Raw genomic sequence first — 21339 nt, 5'->3', positions numbered from 1 at the left:
TCAGAGTCACCTCAGCTCAGGACACCTTAGGGGCTGTCCCGACTGGCCAGTGACTCCTCCTTGTTGCTTTCTTTGTTCCCTCCAGCCTTGCCGCCAAAAGTGGGGGCCGTGGCCGGAGGGGGCGGGCAACTCCACTAAGCTGGAGTGCCCTGCTGGGCTGTGACAAAGGGGTGAGCCTTTGAGGCTCACCGCCAGGTGTCACAGCTCCTGCCTGGGGGAGGTGTTAGCATCTCCACCCAGTGCAGGCTTTGTTACTGGCCTCAGAGTGACAAAGGCACTCTCCCCATGGGGCCAGCAACATGTCTCTGGTGTGGCAGGCTGCTGGAACTAGTCAGCCTACACAGACAGTCGGTTAAGTTTCAGGGGGCACCTCTAAGGTGCCCTCTGTGGTGTACTTTACAATAAAATGTACACTGGCATCAGTGTGCATTTATTGTGCTGAGAAGTTTGATACCAAACTTCCCAGTTTTCAGTGTAGCCATTATGGTGCTGTGGAGTTCGTGTTAGACAGACTCCCAGACCATATACTCTTATGGCTACCCTGCACTTACAATGTCTAAGGTTTTGTTTAGACACTGTAGGGGTACCATGCTCATGCACTGGTACCCTCACCTATGGTATAGTGCACCCTGCCTTAGGGCTGTAAGGCCTGCTAGAGGGGTGTCTTACCTATACTGCATAGGCAGTGAGAGGCTGGCATGGCACCCTGAGGGGAGTGCCATGTCGACTTACTCGTTTTGTCCTCACTAGCACACACAAGCTGGCAAGCAGTGTGTCTGTGCTGAGTGAGAGGTCTCCAGGGTGGCATAAGACATGCTGCAGCCCTTAGAGACCTTCCTTGGCATCAGGGCCCTTGGTACTAGAAGTACCAGTTACAAGGGACTTATCTGGATGCCAGGGTCTGCCAATTGTGGATACAAAAGTACAGGTTAGGAAAAGAACACTGGTGCTGGGGCCTGGTTAGCAGGCCTCAGCACACTTTCAATTGTAAACATAGCATCAGCAAAGGCAAAAAGTCAGGGGGCAACCATGCCAAGGAGGCATTTCCTTACATCGCTATACAAGAAGATGCTGAAGACAGCTTACCTTCATTCCTGGTCAACATTTGAACTGCCTCTGGCACCACTCCTCCTGACACAATGTGGTAGTCGTGTTCTACGACTGGATGTATGAAGCCAGCGCCATGTTGTGGCGATCGAAAAGTTTGATCTGGATGCGTGCTCTTTCATGAGCGTGCCTGTTCTTTGCTAATCACGTATACTTGAGTGCATAAATATGCACAAATGTATTTTCTTTTAATTAATTTTGCACACTTAATTTCAGCTAAATCTAAAGGAAGCCAGCAAGAATCTGTACAAAATATTTCAGATTTTTTACTTTTTATTTTACAATGTGACAACAAGGGCATGATTTATGGCTGCCGTGCAGCGCAAAGGAGAGACAAAACAAAACAATGTGACCGTGCCTGCAATACCGCCGATCAAGTTTGCGCTTTTGGGGCTGTGAGCGCCATGGCTGCCTTAGAGCGCAATGCGAATGGGAGAGACAAAAGGACAAAGTAGCTTGCCCACGCTGAAGTATATCGGCAATCGTGCAATTATCCATGCAACAGGGTCAGCCTGCAAGGAGGTAAGAAATCCGGTCAAAGGTGGGACAAATGTAAAGCAATTTACAGATGTCATCAAGGGACTTTTAAAATGCAAGCCCACGAACAAGCGAAAGTGATGGGCGTGAGGTGGGTGTGGTTAAAAGCCCACAATACTTAAAACAAGTCAAAGCGCTTGTGCACTCAAACTAAAAAGGCTGGATGAGAAAGGGTGCGGTAAGCAAAGGAAAACCTGGGGGTGGGAGAGCAACACGGCGAGACAATAGTAGCAGGGAGGCAAGCAGCACACGAGGCAGCGAGCAATCCAACACAAGCACTCCCATGCAGTGTTTGTCCCATCCCTGAATGTACCCAGCAAAAAGATACAAGTCACCCAGTCAAAAGAATTGTAAAGAAAGTATGCTCCAGGAGAGGGACAAACACAAGAAGAGGATCGAATAAGAAGAGACTGACAAGGAAATAACTCAATGGGTATCAGTGGGCTAACCCAAAGTCCACACAAAGTATTGGTACTGTCCACATTTGTCTTTGGCAACTGACAGCTAGGTGCGACCTATAAAAGTGTTGCCTCAAGCGTAAGGCAGTAAAATAAGGTGCCATATGAACACAGTTAACTGAACCGATGGATTTAGGTATTTTAACCTATTTAGCTGGGTTTGGTGGCTTGGTGGACTAATGTGTGCACTATAGAGGCCTGTGTTTGACCTCATGGTCACAGGTTCAAATCCCAGCAGGTCCACTCAGCCTTTCATCCAAAATTCTGAGGTCGATAAAATGAGTACCATTGAGTTGGGTAACAATAAATGTCTGTTATTCAGCGACAAGAGGCCTAAGGGTGAACATGCGCTTTACAAAATACACGTTATGTTAGTTATTTAAGATGTTTGCATACGAGATTGCAAGTATGTATTTTGTTCTGGATTCTCTCGTGTTTGGTGACATATTGTTTCAAGCAGCTAGGACACTTTACAGGCGTCATGTGGTACTGTGTACGAAGTACATTAGTTGTAAACTCAATTGCCGTGTCTTTCTGTATCTGGGGCAGCTGTATTCCAGCGGTGGGCTGGTGCTCTTTGTTCACACTATGGCTGACATATTGCTTCCGCCTTCCAGGTGCCAAGTTACCGTGAGCTACCGAAGCAGTTCACAAGTGCCCTGGAAGATCTCCAGAGGGAGCCCCTACAGAGCGTGCAGGTCTATGAGGTGAGTGAACTGACAGGCACGCCCTTGTTACCGTTGGTCTTGTGATTTCGTTTGACAATCCATTCTCTTTCCACTTGACTGACCATGCGTGCCTCGGATGTTAATAAGCACCCATCTCCTCACTCTGCAGGACGTTTCCCCAGATCAGCCTGCGCGGGATCCCGTGGGGCGTCCAATTGTGCACCAATCTGGCATCAAGCAGGCCACCGGGGAGGCAGTGTATGTTGATGACATGCGTACGGAGGATGGAGAGCTCTTCCTGGCTTTTGTAACCAGCTCAAGAGCTCATGCCAAGATTGTGTAAGTGCACCCTATGAAGGAATTGGGGATCGGGGACATTTATGCAGTCTTACAAAACTATTCATATTTAAACAGTAGCTGCTAAAGGCTGCATGCCCTTGTACTGTTTTCATTTAGCCTTTTTCCCTTGATTAGCCTACACCTGCGTATGTCTAGCTTTATGCATGTCTGTATGAATTTTACATGAATATTCATATGCTAAATTAATATTGTGAGTAATCACTGGCTCATTATTTCGTTACCTTTAAAAAAAAAAAAACAAGGCAGATGTCGTAAACTGTGCTCTCGGTTCCATAGAAAATGTTAGGCCGCTGCTAGTGTGTGTACAGCACACATCTCACTTCTATAGCCTCCTAGCACAGCGGGCTGCCTGGATTGTGTGTTGACAGGTACGTCTAGCCTGCTTAGCATCTGTGTTCCTCCACTGATCTGAGAGTTGTGTACAGAAGAGACTGATGTGTGCGAGTGGTGTGTAGCATGTTGGGTGGTGGTTTTGTGCAGTGCACGTGGTTTGTGTGTAGATTGCGTGTGCAAGTGTGGTGCGAAAGTTCAAAGGGAGCTTGCCTGTTCAGTTTGGCGGACTACAGCGGATGCTTATTCAGTGGGCGATATTCTAGGCCATTGCAAGAACCAGGGTAGTAGTTGAACAGGAGGCAGGGAACACCAAACTGACTCCTTGGGATCTAGAGATCTCTTAGTATGGTGGTGGAAGGCAGACCTACAGCAGTGAGGAGAGGTGGATTGGGTGTTAACAGGAATATATGCCAAAGACTAAGCTTTAGTTCAAACAGGAGGTGCATGCAATGGGTTATGGCAGTAGACACGTGTTTCTGAATCTGATTTTCCAAAATCCTCTGTAGTCACTAGCCCTTGTCAATATGATGGACCTGTCCCACATAGATCATCATTCCACAGCGGAGATTAATAACTGGATGTAATGGTGTGATAGCAATTCTCCTTGGGTTGGTGTTTCCATGGTTCTGTATTATCTCTCCATTATAAGTTCTGTATGTGAGAGTAGGGACTAACAGGGCAATATTGCATGTTTTCCTCATTCCAAGCTATGAAACCAGAAATCATGTGGTCAACACCTCCCCACCCCTACTCCCCTCCACACACACACATACAAAAATTCCATCAGGTTTTTACCTGGCAACATTTGTGTGCTAAAAACCTGCAAGGTCAATGCAACATTTTGATGCATCTTGTCTTGACAATTTGGGTGCAAAATCCCAGTTACTCTCAAGCTGACTTTTCAAGAACACTCAAAGCAAGCGCTTGCGGCTTAGCTTCTTCTTCTGGATATACCTTTTCTAGCTTCAAGGACACTTGGTCTATCAAAATTGTATCTGTGACATAGTAAAGAAAAATAAATATGTAAATATAAATCTATTGCATTTATCAGTACGGCAGTACCATTGCAACACAAGTGAATTCTTCTAAGCTGCAATGTTTACTAGCATCTCACCATCTCCTGCGAATCCTTCGCAGAGCAATTCGATTTGGATATTCCACACTGCATCTCTTATATGATGGTTTGGGTACAGCGCATTGATGAAACTCTTTAATTTTAATCCAAGGTCTATGGATACGTCGGAGGCCCTTGGACTGCCCGGAGTGGTTGATATCATAACAGCTCACAACGTTCCTGGGATCCAAGAATTCAACTCCGAGAGTGGGAAAGAGATGCTGTTTGCAGGAGATGAGGTGTGGTAATGTACTACAGAGCAGAGTCCTCTGCGACACCTGAGAAGAAACAATTCACATTTAAGGGAAGTAACAAAGGGAATCCAGAGATCTGACTTTCACCATATACATCTCAGTACCTTGGTATACTGATTTTCACTCTGGCCTAGCCTGAATAATACAGTCTTCAGTGATCTGAAGAGCCAACCTTAACCCTGGTCACTAAGGCTGTACACCAAGGGAGTAGCCAGAAAATGAAAATATCCCCCACTTTGAAATAAAGCTCTTATGACACCAAGCTAGCGAAGCAAGTCATTGCAACCCTTCCCAGAAGAGCTTACTTGTTTCTTCCATCAAAGCATTTATCCTTTCATCCTTCCATCGTTCCATCCACCCTCTGATAATCACAATTTCACTTTTACATTCTGTTATCCCTTCAGTCTTTTATTCAACTTTCTATCGCCATTCTGTCCATCTGTCAGCCCATTCTAGTCCAGATCTATTCATCTCACTTCAATCCTATCAAACATATCCATCCTTTTATTCAGTCATCCATCCTTCCACTTATCCATCCTCTTTCATCTATTCATCCATTTTTCCAGTCATCATCCATCCTTTCACTCATTCATCGATACTTTCACTCATTCATCCTTTCACTTTATACATCCATCCTCCTTTTCACTCATCCATCCACCCTTCGACCTCTCTATCCACTGATCCATTCATCCATTTACCCTTTCAGTCATCTATATTTTCACTCACTCATCCATCCACCTCACTCATTCATCAATCCATTTTCCCTTCCACTCATCCATTTGTTCACCCTTTCATCCAGCTGCCCATCTACCTTCCCTTTCACTCATCTATCTATTCTTTCACTCATCTAGACTTGCATCCATCCTTTCACTTATCCATTCATCCATCTTTTCACTCATCCATCTGTCTACTCTTTCACTCAGTCATCCATCCATTCATTTACCCTTTCACTCATCGAATCATCCTTTCAATCATATAGCCATTATTTCATCCTTTTTCTCATCACTTTCTCTCATCATCCATCCATTAACCCTTTCATTCATCCATCCATTCACCCTTAACTCATCCATCCATTATTTCTCCCCTTCACTCATCCAACCCTTCACTCATTCATCTATGCATCTATGCATTCACCTTTTCACTTACACATCCATCCATCCTTCATTCACCCATCCATTTACCTTTTCACTCATCTATCCATCCGTTTACTGAGTCATCCATCCAACCATTCACCTTTTCACTCTTCCATCCTTCCACTCTTTCATTCAGCCATCCATCCTTCCTCCTTTTCATTCATTCATTCCTCTATGCTTTCACCCATCTGTCCTTAAGTCCATCCTTTCATTCATCCATAAATCCATCCTTGCATTCATCCATCCTTTCACTCCATTCACTCATCCACCTTTCATTTACCTTTTCACTCCTCATCCTTCATTTCTCTCATCATCCATTCATCCACCCTTTCACACATCCATCTATCCATTCATCCATCCATTCATCATCCATTCTTCCTCCCTTTTACTCATTTATCCTTACCTCCCTCCTTTCTCTCATTCAACCAGGCATCTATCCAACCACTACTTCACTCACCCACCCCATTTCAATCACCCACCCTCCATTTCACTCACACATCCATCCATTTATCCATCCACTCACCTTCCCATCCTTTAGTGTTAATTATGAGTTTTTGTCTGCAGCTGTAGCTGCTAAAGGGGTGGGGAGGTTGACGACGCCCCAGCTGTACACAGTCATGGCACAGAAAGAAAAACAAACGTGCCTGCTACATGACATTAGGGTGATATTTTCTAATAACATACCCTGTCTTGTTTCATATAATTGGTGGAATGGTCCTGCCTTAACGCAGGAGTACAAACATCTAATTTTTCATGCATCTCTTGACCCTTTAGCGCAGAAGAGCGGTGCTCTTCGGTGGAGGAGATTTTGAGGGCAATGCAATATTGTGCTGACAAGGAACCTTCGGAAGGCCTCTAATGACCTCAGCGGGCCTCCATAACGTGGATCAACAATTTTCAAAGCAAGAGTCAGGAACAGAGCAGGCGCTAAGTGAATGTGCAGGCTCTCGACCGGAAGTGAGTGTAGGCTGGTACTTTATTTCAGAATCAGCACAGCGCCCTTGCACACAAGCAGTGCACCGCGGCCTCCAGGAGTGCGGGCCAGCACATAACTATGCATCACAGGACTTTGAGTTTGAAAAAATATGGGTCTCTGAATTAGTTTCACTTATTGTAGACAAGGTAGAGCATGTTCTGGCTTCTATATTCAGCTCTCAGGAATCCAAGCCCCTCTTTAATTCCCTGCAAATCTAATTCTTCGTGTATTTTCATATTGTTAAGGTGCTGTGTGTGGGGCAGATCATCTGCGCAGTGGTGGCAGGCACACCAGAGCTCGCCAAGAGAGCCGCGGCAAAAGTGAAGATCGCCTATGAAAACCTGGAACCAGTTATCATTACCATAGAGGTCAGACAATAACTAATAACACATCTTTTGTGTAAATATAGAGTGTATGAAGAGTGCTCAGTGAACACACTGGAAACTGCATCCATTCCACGAGGACACATTGCCACCGCCGCTTTGCTATTCAGCTCCCCTGAGCGGCCGCCTCTGCTGGAATGGCAGTGTGGTCTTCCCATTGGGGCAGGCAAATAGCTTTGCCACGGACCTAAGTGGAGACAGTTTATGGCTTTTTCATCACTTTGTAAGGTGTTGTTAGTGCCTGGTATCCCTCTCGGGAAAGACGCTCTGTAGGTAGCCTTATGTTTTCATGCTCCATCTCAGAATAAAAAGTTCAACATCTGGCAAATATTGAAAACGTTTTTTGTGACAGTGATTGGGACCGCATCTTGGAAGTTGCAAATGTTGTAGAAGCCAAAGCTGTACAAATCACCCTTATTTGTACAACCAGAGTAGGAAAGTCAGCAGATGTTCAGGTCATGCTCCAATTAAACAGGCTGTGTCTGATTGGCAAAGATTTAGCTGTGACTTAGGGCCTGATTACGATAGTGGTGGATGGAATGCTCTGTCACAAACGGAACGGATATACAGTCGGCAGTGTTACGATCTCCATAGGGTATAATGGGATCGCAGACGGGATGTCTGTCACATTTGTGACGGAGTAGCCCTGTCCGCCAATATCATAATCAGCCCATGGTCTTGTAGTACACCTTGCTTTACTAATGTAATTCAGGAGTAAGTCAGGGTACTTCAAAATTAGTTTTAAAAAATTGTGAATTGGGCCCTCCGTGTTTAGTGAAGGGCAATCATGCAGTTCATTGATATTTCATTTGTGTATTTGCAGAAGATTGCAAACACACCAGTGAGAGTAATGTGGTTAGTAAAAATGTAATGGAAAAAATGCCTGTTGAAAAGGGCACAAAAATGCAGCTTAAGCCCTGTTGTATTTTTTTTTAGGTGATACCCCTCCCAAATGAGACAGGAAAAAAAGGAGGATTCTTTGTGAAGGTGGTCCTCTTTTTAGCTCTCTATTGAAGAGTACATGAATGGCCCTTAAGTGCCAATTTGATTCACCTCTTTTTCATCCATCTGTTTGCACCTTTTTATAAACACGCTATGAATAAAACATAAAGAAATATCAGTAGGTGCTTGTTACAAATGGGGTCTCTGGTTGGCAGTCGGTTTGCACCCTGTCCAAGTAGAGAGCCTCACTCTAGTCAGGATAAGGGAGCTACCTGCTCAGATAACCCCTACTCACCCCTTGGTAGCTTGGCATGAGCAGTCAGGCTTATCGCAGAAGCAATGTATGAAGCATTTGCACATAACAAACAGTAATAAGTGAAAACACTACAAAAGGACACCACACCAGTTTTAGACAAATAGCCAATAATTATCTGTGTAAAACAAGACCAAAACAATAAAAATCCAACATACAGTGTTAAAGATATGAATTTTGCAAGATTTACACAAAAATACAGTTCCTTGAAGTCAATAGCTCCACCTGGGGCTATCACGGCTTCGTGATCAACAAAACCAACAGTTCAGGGCAGCCGTGGCGTTGCGGGCCAGCTACAGTGTCGGGGAGACCCTCAAAACAGTACCTTTGGAATTGCAGGGCATCGTGATCCTCACAGTGAGCTCCGGAGAGCGGCATCGCTCATGTCACGTTGTCGGTTCCGAAGTTGGTGTGGGGGTCGTCGTGCCCTTGAAGTCACACGTGTTACAGATCGAACTCCAGGCTGATGAAGTCAGGAGCGCTGGTGTGGATGGAGTCGGGGCTGCGGTGCGAAGTGGGGCGGTGCATCGAGCGGTGTCACCAGGTCACGTGCAGGCAGTGGTGTTGTCGTTGCTGAAGCACTGTCATCGGTAGGGTCAAGCTGGCGGTGCGGGATTGGACGGTGCTTCGTGTACCTCACGAGCGGGGTCCAAAGGCCACAGTGCAGGCAGCGGCGCCGGTGTCAGTAGGAGTGGTGTCAACGGGGATGCCCAGGCTGTGGTGTGGGCATGCGATGCCGGAGTGCAGGGCCCACAGGTCGCAGTGCGAGCAGCGGCTCAGTGAAGTCGTCCAACGACCGCGTCGGTGAGACCAGGGTCGTGGTGCAAAGCGGGGCAGTGTTGCTCCATGCGGCGTCAGCAGGTCACGGTGTAGGCAGCGGTGTCGTTGGCGGTGTTGCAGTGGTTTCTCTTCTTAAACAGCACAAAACACACAGTTACCAGTGCTGCAGGTCACGAAAACTGAAGTATTTGGTGTCCCTGAGACTTCTAACAGGAGGCAAGCTCTACTCCAGGCCCTTTGAGAACTTTCTAAAGAGGGACACCCAGCAAAGTTCACCCTTTGCACTCTTTTCAGGCAAAAGCAGCAACTGCAGGCCAGTCCAGCAAAGCAACACAGCAAAGGGACAGTACTCCCCCAGCTCTTCAGCTCTTCTCCTGGGCAGAGGTTCCTCTTGATTCCATAAAGATTCTAAAAGTCTGGGGTTTTGGGTCCTCTAATTATACCCAGTTCTGCCTTTGAAGTAGGCATACTTCAAAGGGAAGTCTCTGTCGTTCACAAGATCCTGCCTTGCCCAGGCCTGCCCCAAGCACACTCCATGGGTTCAGAGACTGCATTGTGTGAGGGCAGGCACAGCCCTTTCAGGTGTAAGTGACCAATCCTCCCTCCACTCTAGCCCAGATGGCTCATCAGGATATGCGGGCTACACCCCAGCTCCCTTTGTGTCACTGTCTAGAGGAGAGGTGTGAACAGCCCAACTGTCAAACTGACCTAGACGGGGAATTCACAAACAGGCAGATTCATAGACTGGTTTAAGCAAGAAAATGCCTACTTTCTAAAAGTGGCATTTTCAAACTCACAGTCCAAAAAACAACTTCACTGATAGATACATGTTTAAATTGTGAGTTCAGAGACCCTAAACTCTATATTTCTATCTGCCCTCAAAAGGAATCTGTGCTTTAAAGTTATTCAAAGGCAGCCTCCATGGTAATCCATGAGGGAGATAGGCCTTGCAACAGTGAAAAACGAATTTGGCAGTATTTCACTGTTAGGACATGTAAAACACACAGGTACATGTCCTACCTTTTAAATACACGGCACCCTGCCCATGGGGCTACCTAGGGCCTACCCTAGGGGTGCCTTACATGTACCAAAAGGGAAGGTTTGGGCCTGGAAAGTGGGTACACTTGCCAAGTCGAATTGGCAGTTTAAAACTGCACACACAGACACTGCAGTGGCAGGTCTGAGCCATATTTACAGGGCTACTAAGGTGGGTGGCACAACCAGTGCTGCAGGCCCACTGGTAGCATTTGATTTACAGGCCCTAGGCACCTCTAGTACACTTTACTTGGGGCTTACTAGTTAATCAAATATGCCAATCGGGAATAAACCAATCAACAATACAATTTACACAGAGAGCATATGCACTTTAGCACTGATTAGCAGTGGTAAAGTGCCCAGAGTCCTAAAGCCATGAAAAACTGGTCAGAAAAATTAGGAGGATGGAGGCAAAAAGATTGGGGATGACCCTGCAAAAAGGGCAATGTGCAACAGTGCTGGTTTGGATGTCATGTGTAGTTAATGAAATACTGAGGTTTCGTCTGCAGCATGACCAGGATGTGCCTTAACCTGTGTGGGTGCGCTGTACCCCCAAACATTATGCACCTCAGAAAGCACACCCATGGCTTGGATGGATTGGGGTCTCTGGTAGGAAAAGAGAGACTCAATAAGTGAGTTCTAAAGCACAATTTAGGGAAACCATGAAGGTTTATCTGAAACATTTAAAGGTACAGTACAGGTTTAGTAATACGGCAATAAATTGTCATGAAGGCTTTCAGTGATAAAACAGCACACAGAATATTAGGCAAAAGTCAATCAGAGACTTAGGGCCTCATTATGACCCTGCGTCGCAGTGGCGGTCTGACCCATAGGAGGGACTGGTGGTGCTGGCCGTCCTAATCCGCCAGAGCTGCGCTGCAAGCATAGCCGCCCTGTAGATTATGACCCCCTTCTCCGCCGGCGGTTACATGGTGGTAGCACCGCCATGTAACTGCTGGCAGAGACAGGGTGCCCCCCCCTTTGCAGACGGTGAACATCGCAACAGGTGCTGGTGCATCAAGCGCACTACAGCATTGCCGCCTGCTCTATTATGAGCCGGTGTCAATGTTGTAGGCCGTTCCCTGCTGGGCCATTGGGCGGAAACACCGTCTCCGTCTGCTGACCCAGTGGTGAACTCTTAATGGGGTCCGCTGGAAGGTGGCTACACTGGTGGCAACCTGACTATCGGAACTTTGCCGGATGGTCTTTTCCGTCTGCCAAAGTCATAATCGATCTCTAAGTCCCAAATGTGCAACAAAATCAGTAAGAAATCAGACAGCATCCCTATTAGCACATGAAAGTCATCTGGCGCACCCCCAAAGTCAGGGGTTTACATACAGTTTTCTTGCATAGACTATAAGTTCTGAAATCTCATCATGGCGTGAGCAAAAGAATACACCGACAGAAAATCAGAATAGAAGAACGACTAAACTTCACATATCCCATTGCCTTAGCACGAGACCACCACCTGAATATTTGTTCAGCTTCTCTGACATTGTCATCCGGAGTTGTCAGAACAAACTAGTTACATGAACAACAGTGAACCATTATGAATGAATATGATGCAGCCTGCAATCAGAAGACTCTTGATAGCATGCAAGCAGAAGACTCTTGATATATTTGTTGCAATAGTAAGCCTAAACTAGAGATAGACTTCCTCAAGAACAGTCAAGTGAAAATGAATTATATGTGATTGCTGTGCTTTGTGCAACAGGGTCCTGCAGAGAGTAAACATTATTATAAGGTGCCATTTTAAAGCAAGATGGTGTCAAGGCCTATTTCGCATAAGCCAGAAAAACACACGTTGGAACATCATAGAAAGTTTGTTTCAACTTCAATAGTATTATTTCAGTATATGTGTATGAAAGGATGTGTAGATTAGTATTTTGCACACTTTGTAAGATACACATTTTATTTAATACATAAAAGTGCCCTCACCTGCCTGTGTTCAGAGATGTTTATAAGCTGTTTGATTAATGTGACAACTTTGACATCATAGAAAGCTTTATAACAAAATACAGTGGAGAATTTGTCCAATGACATATGTAATGATGGAAATTGATTCCAACCCCAATAAGACAATTCTCTAGTTTCATAGAGACTATTCTGAAGTTACTTTAAGCATTTTTTGATTTCATAGAGAATTATATACTGCTATGTAAATGTATGCTTGTCAGAAAGTTTGCTTCCTACTTGTTCTGGTAGTAGTATGGAAGGCTATAATAAATTTGCTAATGTTTGGAACAGTTGTACAGCATTTATGAAAATGTGCCCAAGTCCCATTTCCTAACACCCATGTAGAACAGCTGAGCAGTTTATGTACACCTTGTGGCGAACAGTGTATGCACATTAAGTATCTTTCCATCATCTTTATATAAAGACCCCTTCGGCTTCCCCCTGATAGCCTTGCTCCCATACAGAGTTCATGCAGCCTCTATCTTACTCTGCAAATTCTGCCAAAATAACTTCTGTCATTGCACCCTACTAGAATTATACTTTGTTATCCCTGTACCACAGGACGCTATTAAGCACAAATCCTTTTACAAGCCAGATAGGCAGCTGGAAGAGGGCAACGTGGAGGAAGCATTTGGCAAAGCTGATCAGATACTTGAGGGTAAGACTGTCGCGAATGACTGAGACTACTCAGTGAGGTTCATGAGCCCAGGAATGAATTTGTTCAAATGCTAGTGGTTACAATCCAAAAGATGGTTAGTAAATAAGGGAGAGTTTTCCTTATTGACAATGAATTCATAAGGTTGCAACCAAACTCTATTTGCTAGTAGCAATTTGAGTATTATTTCTTGAGAGTTTTTTTTTAGAATGAATACCCTTTAAAGGTGAAGACTTGCATGGATTGGCAGAGTGATTTGTAGGGTAAATGAGGGTTTTTCTAGTAGACCTCTGCTGCTGAGAGAGTAGTCTAGCTTTGGAGGAGTGGGCCACATATCAGACATCTTTTAAATGTCTGACTCCCTCAGCTGGACCAGCCTTTGTTCTCTTGGGATATCCCAAGATTTGGCCCACAAGCCAAGGGACACTTGGCTTTTTTCGAAGGTTTCTGGAAAGGGTGAGTCTGTTGGGCAGATGAGATGTGCCTGAAAATAAGAGAGACCATTTAAGAGGAAACAGCGGACCAGTCTTGAAACTCCTTCATTTTCTTGCTACATCCATGCCATGAAGGCGGACTGGCTTTTCATAAGAGCCAGATCTTTCATATTGTGTATGTGTACTGAGGTGCATGTAACACACACCCATGAACTCTCTAAAGAGACCGAAGATGTGTGTGTTTTTAGAGCACTGTTGCGCTAAATTTAATGGGTAAAGGATGCAGGGTCCCAAAAGCCTCTAACTGAACACTTTGGAGACATTTGGCTGGCTAAGAGGGCAAATAGTTTGCTAGGAACTCCAATGATGGAGGAGTAGGAGTGCGGGTGTAGTTCTTTCAGCCGCAGTATGTGAAACTGATTTGTCATTCAATCTGAAATAGGACACCCCATTCCAGATAGGGCATTTTTGCCAGTGCTGGGAAAAGGGGGAATACTCCTCGCACTAAAGCAGTCTGTAATCTAGAAGTGGAAAATGTTGTAGTACCAGCAACTGGCCATATGTGTTGCTGGACTTTACTACTGTTTTGTATCCACTTTGGCCGTATTAACTGTAGATGTTTAGTTTGTGAATAGCAATGGCGCACTCTTTTGTGGAAGGGTATCTGTCTCCCCCTAAAACACTCATTATTTCTCCCTTAAACCTTCCCAACCAGTAATAAATAATTCTCATGTTGCAGTCATTCAAAACGTCCCTCCCACATTTACTAGTAAGTAGTAAACATACATGTCTGAGGATCTCTGCATAGAAAAGATAGGAGAAGTGGAGTTTCCACTCGTGGGTTTGTGAACTGCATTAGAGGTCTACTTTAAAATCCCTAATTTCCCCTAAAAATCACTCTGCCGATCCATGTAAATCTTCACCTTTTAAGCGTATTGATGGTGACGTAAAACTCTCAAGTACTACTTACATACCGCAACATGCAGTTTGTGCATCATGCCCATAGTGTTTATGCTGAAATCACCATGTATCTGCTCACCTAGATCCAGGTTTGGTGCTTCTAATATAAACCATAAGTATTTAAATCATATTGTTGTGTTGCTTCTTTTTCGAATGACTTTCTCCCCTCTAATCTCACATTGTCCATTTATATCCCCCACCCTGCCCCCACAGCCTTTCCCCTTTTCCTCAGTGTGGCTTTCCTTTTTCCTGGCTGCTTTTTATTCTGTAGCATTTGTAACACTATTGCACCTGCTCCCTTACGAATTTTAGCACAACATTTTTCATTTTTCTTTTTATTAAATATGTATTTCAGTAAAAAAACGGAGATTACTGTTTAATGTTATATTTAAGTTTTTTTGAACAGTCAGTTGGTTAGTCAAATTAAATTATGAACAACTATTATCTCAGTCAATAATTAAAATGTGTTTATGGCATCAACAACCTATTAGTATCTTTGGTGGATGTAAAATTATTAAAATGAATACTCTTCCTAAGTTCATATATTTTTGTTCATGCTATTCTTCTCCTTGTGCCAAATTCATTTTTAGGAGGCTTAAAGGAGCAATAAGTAGTTTTGTATGGAGCTATAAAAGAGCCAGGCGGTCAGTCCGAATTTTGAAACTACCCCAAATCGAGGTGGGAGCATCTCTTTCGGACTTTAAGATCTACTGTTAGGCCACCATTGTCTCACGTATTAGGCGTCTGATCATTGAGTGCTAACAAGATTGTAATTTATTCATATATCAAATGGGTCTTTGGCTCGATTGGCAGCTTGTACTGTGTTATGCGAACCCTAATTATTTCAAACTGGTGTAATTGAGTTGATTATTAATGCACACAAGATAAGAGGTGATATTTCCAGATTCCTTCATTGCACTGTTACACACCTCTCTGGGGGAATCCATCTTTGCCGGCCATCTTTCACGATGCAGTTGGAAGGTCATGGTATTCTTGTTGGATTAAAGCTCCTGGGCAGCAGTTTACCCAGCAGGGTCTTTCTACCGTTGCTCCCCTTCAGTGGGAATTTGGTCTTCCTCATAATGATTTCTTCAAATATCTTCAGTTCCGGGATTATTTTATGCATAAGCAAACTAGTAAGATTATTAGTAATGACCTGGAGTTACTATCATATATACACCCAGGTGACAGCAGACTTACTTTTTAGACACTGAATCACTTAGTGGCTGTCAATAAGGAGGACAACCTTGGTATCGTTGCACAAAAATGGAGTTTGAAGATCGGCTCCCTGTTCAGGCAGCAGACATAGGATTCCTTTAAGGTTATCTACTTTTTTGTTTCTGTTAATCTGAAGCTGCAACAATTTATAACCCTTTGTATGTTGTACAACACTCCAGAGAAGATGGATAAATGGGGTTCAAATCAGTGCTTACTTTGTAAATAAAAACGTGCCAGTGCTCAAAGCCCTTCTCTTAAACATGCGGCTGCTGCAATTAAATGTGTGAACACAGAACACTGAGGCAGCGTAATCCTAAGGCCATCTCGGGCCTCTTAAATCCATTTAAAACCTCTCCCTGCCCCTTACGCTCACTCTTGCAGCTTTCTGCTTTCTCCCATTGTGACGCTTTTTTGTTTTTCTCTTCCTCCGTCTTTCCTATGTGCGTCTTTTACTCGCAGTAACTGCTTGAGGTAGAAAAATAAGCATCTGCCCTTAAAAATAAGTGCCGGCCCTTAAAAATAAGTGCCAGTGCTCTGCAACGGAAACAACAAACACAAATTCAGCACTGTTTCAATAGGACCCAAATGTCCCCAGTAGGACCTGCCCCCAAAAGTCCCACCAAGCGAAAACTGACAGAGTACGAGTGTCTTAGCATTGGGAGGATTTTTATTAAGAATACACGCCTTTAGTACACGCTGTGCAAGATTAGTTGAGTCACCTCTGAAAATTATAAACAATACATCATCAAAAAACACATCCTGTAAATCAAAGTCATCACTCAAGAATTCAAAATTTGAACCAAGGAACCAGCCACAACCCGAACCACCGTTGGACCACACAGGTGAACCATACTTCACCTGTATCCCTGGGGCGGCGGCTCCAAAAACCTCACTGTATCTTGTCCTCGTGCTCCAGGTTCCGCCGCCCCCTGCCCTGCAAACACCAATCCGCCGTAGGGGTGCAACGGGGTGGTCAGGAGCAGGAGCCCCATGCCCACCCTAACGACTTGGGCACCCTAGCCCCCAAGATGGTGTGTACATCAGTCAGTTGGTTCAGGCCTGCAGGATCCTACCCTCGTTGTTATCTCTGTTGTTATCCTAGATACCCTGGTTTGAGTACCCCTCAGTTGTTTAAGGTGCATTTAGTATCTCCTGTCACGCTAAGCTTTACTCAGTCTGCAACCCTTATCTAAGGGAGGGGAGGGCGGGTGAATGCACAGGTCTGCACCCTACCGCCCGCGCCGCATCCACCAGAAAGGAGGAATCCACTCGGGGGTACATAAAACCCCCCCCAGGGATGCAGCACGGGCCGGAAGTGATGTGCTCCGTGCTCACCCACCTTCCAATACTTGTAACTCTGCTTCCGCCCCACCTGTCTCGCGAGACGGGCGGGCGGAATTTACCCCGCAGCAACGCCAGACGGGCGTATGAAGCCGGGGGTGCGGCAGCCCCAGGTCCTAAACGGAGGCGCTCTGGCAATAAATATGGCAATAGGTGAGGCTGCCCAAGGTGTGGATTCATTGCTGCAGATACAGTTCATATGTTTGCTAGCTGTCCGTTATTAACACACTCTCAGAGTAATGTAGCTCAATACCTCTCCCAGCTTCTTCAAGGTGCCTTGTAGTTAACTGCCAGATATATTATGCTGGGCAGGAAACCAGAACTAGCCCAACATATATCAGCAGCCTTAGCGCGTTTATGCATCACTGGGGAGTGGAAGGCATCAGCTCTCCCTACAGTCTATCAGTGGTGGGCATTATTGGGACAGTTCAGAGAAACTGAGGTTGCTATTATTTGTTTTAGGGGTAAAAATTATATAAATCAAATCTGGGCTCCCCTGTTTTGAGATTAGAGGTTTCATGCTTGTATTATTTGATGATCCTTTCTTTTGGGAGATGAGTGAGTAATTAGCTAGCTATGTTGAGATCCGATACCAGCCAATTCCTGTTGTTATTGGGATTGTTTTCTTCCCTTGCTTTTTTTGTTTTCTGTTATTTATGTATGTGTATTCTAATGCATTTTTGTACCGCATCCGATTCCAAATAAAAATATAATAAAACACAAAATCTTCCCCAATTAATCCCTCATTTTGAGTTTGCTGGATTTTCATGCTGAGATTCCAATGGGCCCGAATCTCTAATTCCGGTTGTTATCCCCACTCGAAAACCCAGCAATCATGAGATTAATTGCTGGAAATGAGAAGAGTCATACCAACCTGGAAATACCAGGTCCTTTTCTAGTGATTTTTCTTCGAGTCCATGGACAAATCCACTATATTCTGCCTCTTCCTAGCAGGTAGGAAACATCAGTGGGGCGGCCAGTGGAGACATGGATTTGGTTCTTCAGGCCAGGGTATGCCAGGTTGAAGCCGGGGGTGCAGCAGGTGTCAGGCGGGGGCCAGGCTGTGCTCCAGCTGACAGCCTCTGTCTCCTCTACAATGGTGTCACCAGGTGGGCCCATATTTATCAGGTCCAGAGACCCAGGGCTACTTGGAATGTCTTGTGGCACTATCCCCTTTATAGTTAACGCTGTCTGGGCAATTCTACAACTTGTAATAAAGGCCTCAAAGGTGCTTTGAAAAAAGTGCTATTACTGGAATTGTAAGTGAAACCTATTCATATTGTTTGGATGGTTGAAACCAATTTTTGTAATCCTGTGTTCTGCTTAAGAAGACTTTTGAAAAAACACACTGTTTTCCGGAAGCACAGCAGAAAAGTTCCACATGATATGTGGAATGTGAAATCTCCAACAAAATTACACATTGATCTCTGAGTCTCCCTCAGATAAGCAGTGGATAATACAGTGCAGACTAACTTTCAATGACCTATTCTGGCTCGTTCCTGATAGCCAGCTGAATGTTATTGATGAATATTATTGATTTACTTTGAAACAGGTGAGATCCGCATTGGAGGGCAGGAGCATTTCTACATGGAAACACAGAGCGTACGTGTTGTGCCAACAGGGGAGGATCGGGAAATGGACATATATGTTTCAACACAACATCCAGCATCCATACAGGTAAATGTATATAATGTACAGGGGTTGTTTTAAACTCACACTTCAATTCATTCCTGATGCTACAGTAGCAGCTTCCACTCCTCCTCCAGAAACACCAGGAAGGAAGCAGATTTGGAGATGAATCACATAATGTCTGTTTTCCTGGTACATCTTACAATAAGATGCTCAAAGGACACTTTCCTACAACTATATAAAAGTGAATGCATCCAGTCCTCCTTACAATATAATATTAAACCTATCAAGGAATGGTCATGATTATGAGATTGAATTAGCAATACATTTTCCCGTATTAATATTGCTTATATTCATTACCTTAAAAATATATTTTCCGGCTGTCAGAGGGTCACACGGCAAGCAGGGGCTAGTGGGCCTAAGCATGGGGACTGAGGCCTTTTACTCCTGATGTCCTGTGGCTCGGTCTACTATGGATCCTGAGCAACTGGGCCAAATACCCCTCTGGCACTTTACTCTCAATGGCAGTGCAGTTTGAGCAGTCCAAAGCATCTTGGGAGGAGTGGGGAAGGTAGACATAGGGGGGTGAACACAGGCTCACAACTCAAAATATGCTGAGCAGCAGCGATACATGATTGTCCAGTCCAATACTTGCTTTTATGAAAAAAAGAGTATTTACATACGAATACAAAGTAAAATGTGTCTTTCACAAACAATACACACAGTCCCTTGAGCTCAAGTTTCTATTGTTTCATAGACGGGTATCTGAGTTTCACTCCCCTCTCTCTAGCAGTAGTGGTCATTCCCCATTCACTGTAGGCAACATTCAGATTAAGCCCCACTAGTAGTCCATGTCTCAGGAGTCGCACTTTGAATCTTTATTAAAGTCAAGCGTGTTCCAGCACCAAAGCGCTATCTGACAGGCAAGTTTCTGTGGGGCCCAACTGCACCAGCAGGATTCACGCAACTGGAGTCTTTGAGCTTGTCCCCTTAATAGATGCTTAAACTTCAGTGGCTGCCTCCGGTAAATCTTTCACACAAGTGGCCCTCGAGGTTGTCCTCTAGTTCCTCACACGTGATCCTGCAGTTAAGTTTCTTGAGTTCCTCCCCATTGATTGGGGGGAGTAGGGTCTGTGACACTCCTGGTGTTAGTCCTAAGTCACAGCTCGGCCTGCTTGGGTCACCACAGCTTCCTCCTTCCTTCGATGATGGTCTTGAGCAGACCACACTATTTGCCTGGCCCTTGTGGCCCCACCTTGGCATTCAAGGGAACTGCTCTTTCTCTGTATACGGGATACAGGCCGATCGGCACAGCAGCAAACTTCATGGTGGCATCCTCTGGTATATGAGAATTGCTGACTTTTCCCTGCACAAGGCAACCACTAGATCGGTGCAGCAGCCATTCTCAACACACCTCACTAAGGGGATCCAATCGTCAGGATTCCCACTGGACCTCACTCCCTCCAACCCTCTCTTCTCCCACACAGTGCACACTGGTCTTGGCAAGCAGACGGGTACTGATGCCTTCAGGCTTCAAGGGCAGCTGGTCTTAGATTCCCTGGGTGATGTTCCGTCACCCATCTGGGAGACTATCAGGCCTTCGCCCTTAGTCCTGGTCATAGGCAGAATCTTTTACTCCTCACACAGCCTGACTGGCTATTTGATAGTTGACAGATGGTTGGGTGGAGGAGGCATGAGCTCTCCTTCTTATACTTCATCTCCAAATGTGATTTAGGGTCTGAGTCTCTGAAGTTTATGTTTGAAGTCTGCTTCCTTTTAAAGTGCCCTCTCTTCTGCCCTGCCCTTCCTTTAGAATGCAGTCTGTCACAGCAGGAGCAACTCCAAATTTGATAGCCCCACAACACAGGCCATGGAAGTAACTAGCAGCTCACAACTGGATGTCAGCTGCAGTGATATGTGTATCAAAAGGCTACCCAAGGGCCTCAGCTCTACCCTTTATGATTGTCTTATCAGCTCCAACTCCCTTCTGAGAAGTACCTAGGCCCCATTCCCAATGACCACTCTCTAAATCAAAAAACACCCTTCAAAGTGTACTGAAAACCTGGATTTCCCTTATCTAGTGTGTCCCACCCGGCTTATAGGAATGCAGTAAGAAACAAATCTGTCTAGGGGAATTCTTGTCCTCATGTTCCTCCCCTCAGCCTTGGATTTCCCAAAATGGAACCCAGAGTCTTCCATGTATTATATCATTCACAGGTATATACATCCAGCACATGCATAAAACATATATGCACTGCACAGCACTACATCCTTCATATATTGGGAGATTAACGGGCACACATACACCCAACAGCTGCATACTATATATGCACACTAAACAGTACTGCATTATTGCTGTATTTCACCATTGACAGGCACACATATATCCAGAGATGCACTGCACAGCACGCAGCAGCCAAATTTGAAAAGGAGTGAGTCTGTAGGCCTCACTCCAGGGACACAGATAAAAGGACTAGTTCACTCCTACTGATCACTACATGATATGCTGCCATGCTCATGCTACTTAACTCCTGCTAAAGGCAGTACTCTTTCACCAATATGCGGGTAAAGCTTTGGGCGCCCCTTCCAGTCTAAAAAGACCCCAATCCCTGAGACAAGCTATATCATGGTGCACGCACATTATGTGTGTTTGTGCATGAGAACAACACTCAGGGCAGGGTGCACGTCCTTCACCATGCAAGGGAATATTCTTTCTCAGCACCTGCATCACAGAGGGCCAGGGCCAACCTTTT

General features: G+C 45.0%; 1 protein-coding gene across 1 annotated transcript in view; it reads left to right on the top strand.

Annotated features, from left to right (window-relative positions):
* The window catches only part of LOC138285751 (aldehyde oxidase-like), a 588222-nt gene that overhangs the window by 292181 nt on the left and 274702 nt on the right, over positions 1 to 21339 (top strand). The window contains 6 exon segments of the mRNA XM_069226091.1: positions 2720 to 2809; positions 2940 to 3109; positions 4690 to 4816; positions 7186 to 7308; positions 12911 to 13007; positions 18510 to 18634. Coding sequence (XP_069082192.1) covers positions 2720 to 2809; positions 2940 to 3109; positions 4690 to 4816; positions 7186 to 7308; positions 12911 to 13007; positions 18510 to 18634 — 732 coding nt within the window.

The sequence above is a fragment of the Pleurodeles waltl genome, chromosome 3_1 (genome assembly GCF_031143425.1).
Source record: "Pleurodeles waltl isolate 20211129_DDA chromosome 3_1, aPleWal1.hap1.20221129, whole genome shotgun sequence".
NCBI lineage: Eukaryota > Metazoa > Chordata > Amphibia > Caudata > Salamandridae > Pleurodeles > Pleurodeles waltl.
The sequence above is the reverse complement of the archived record's forward strand: the minus strand, read 5'-3'. Positions and strand labels throughout refer to the sequence as shown.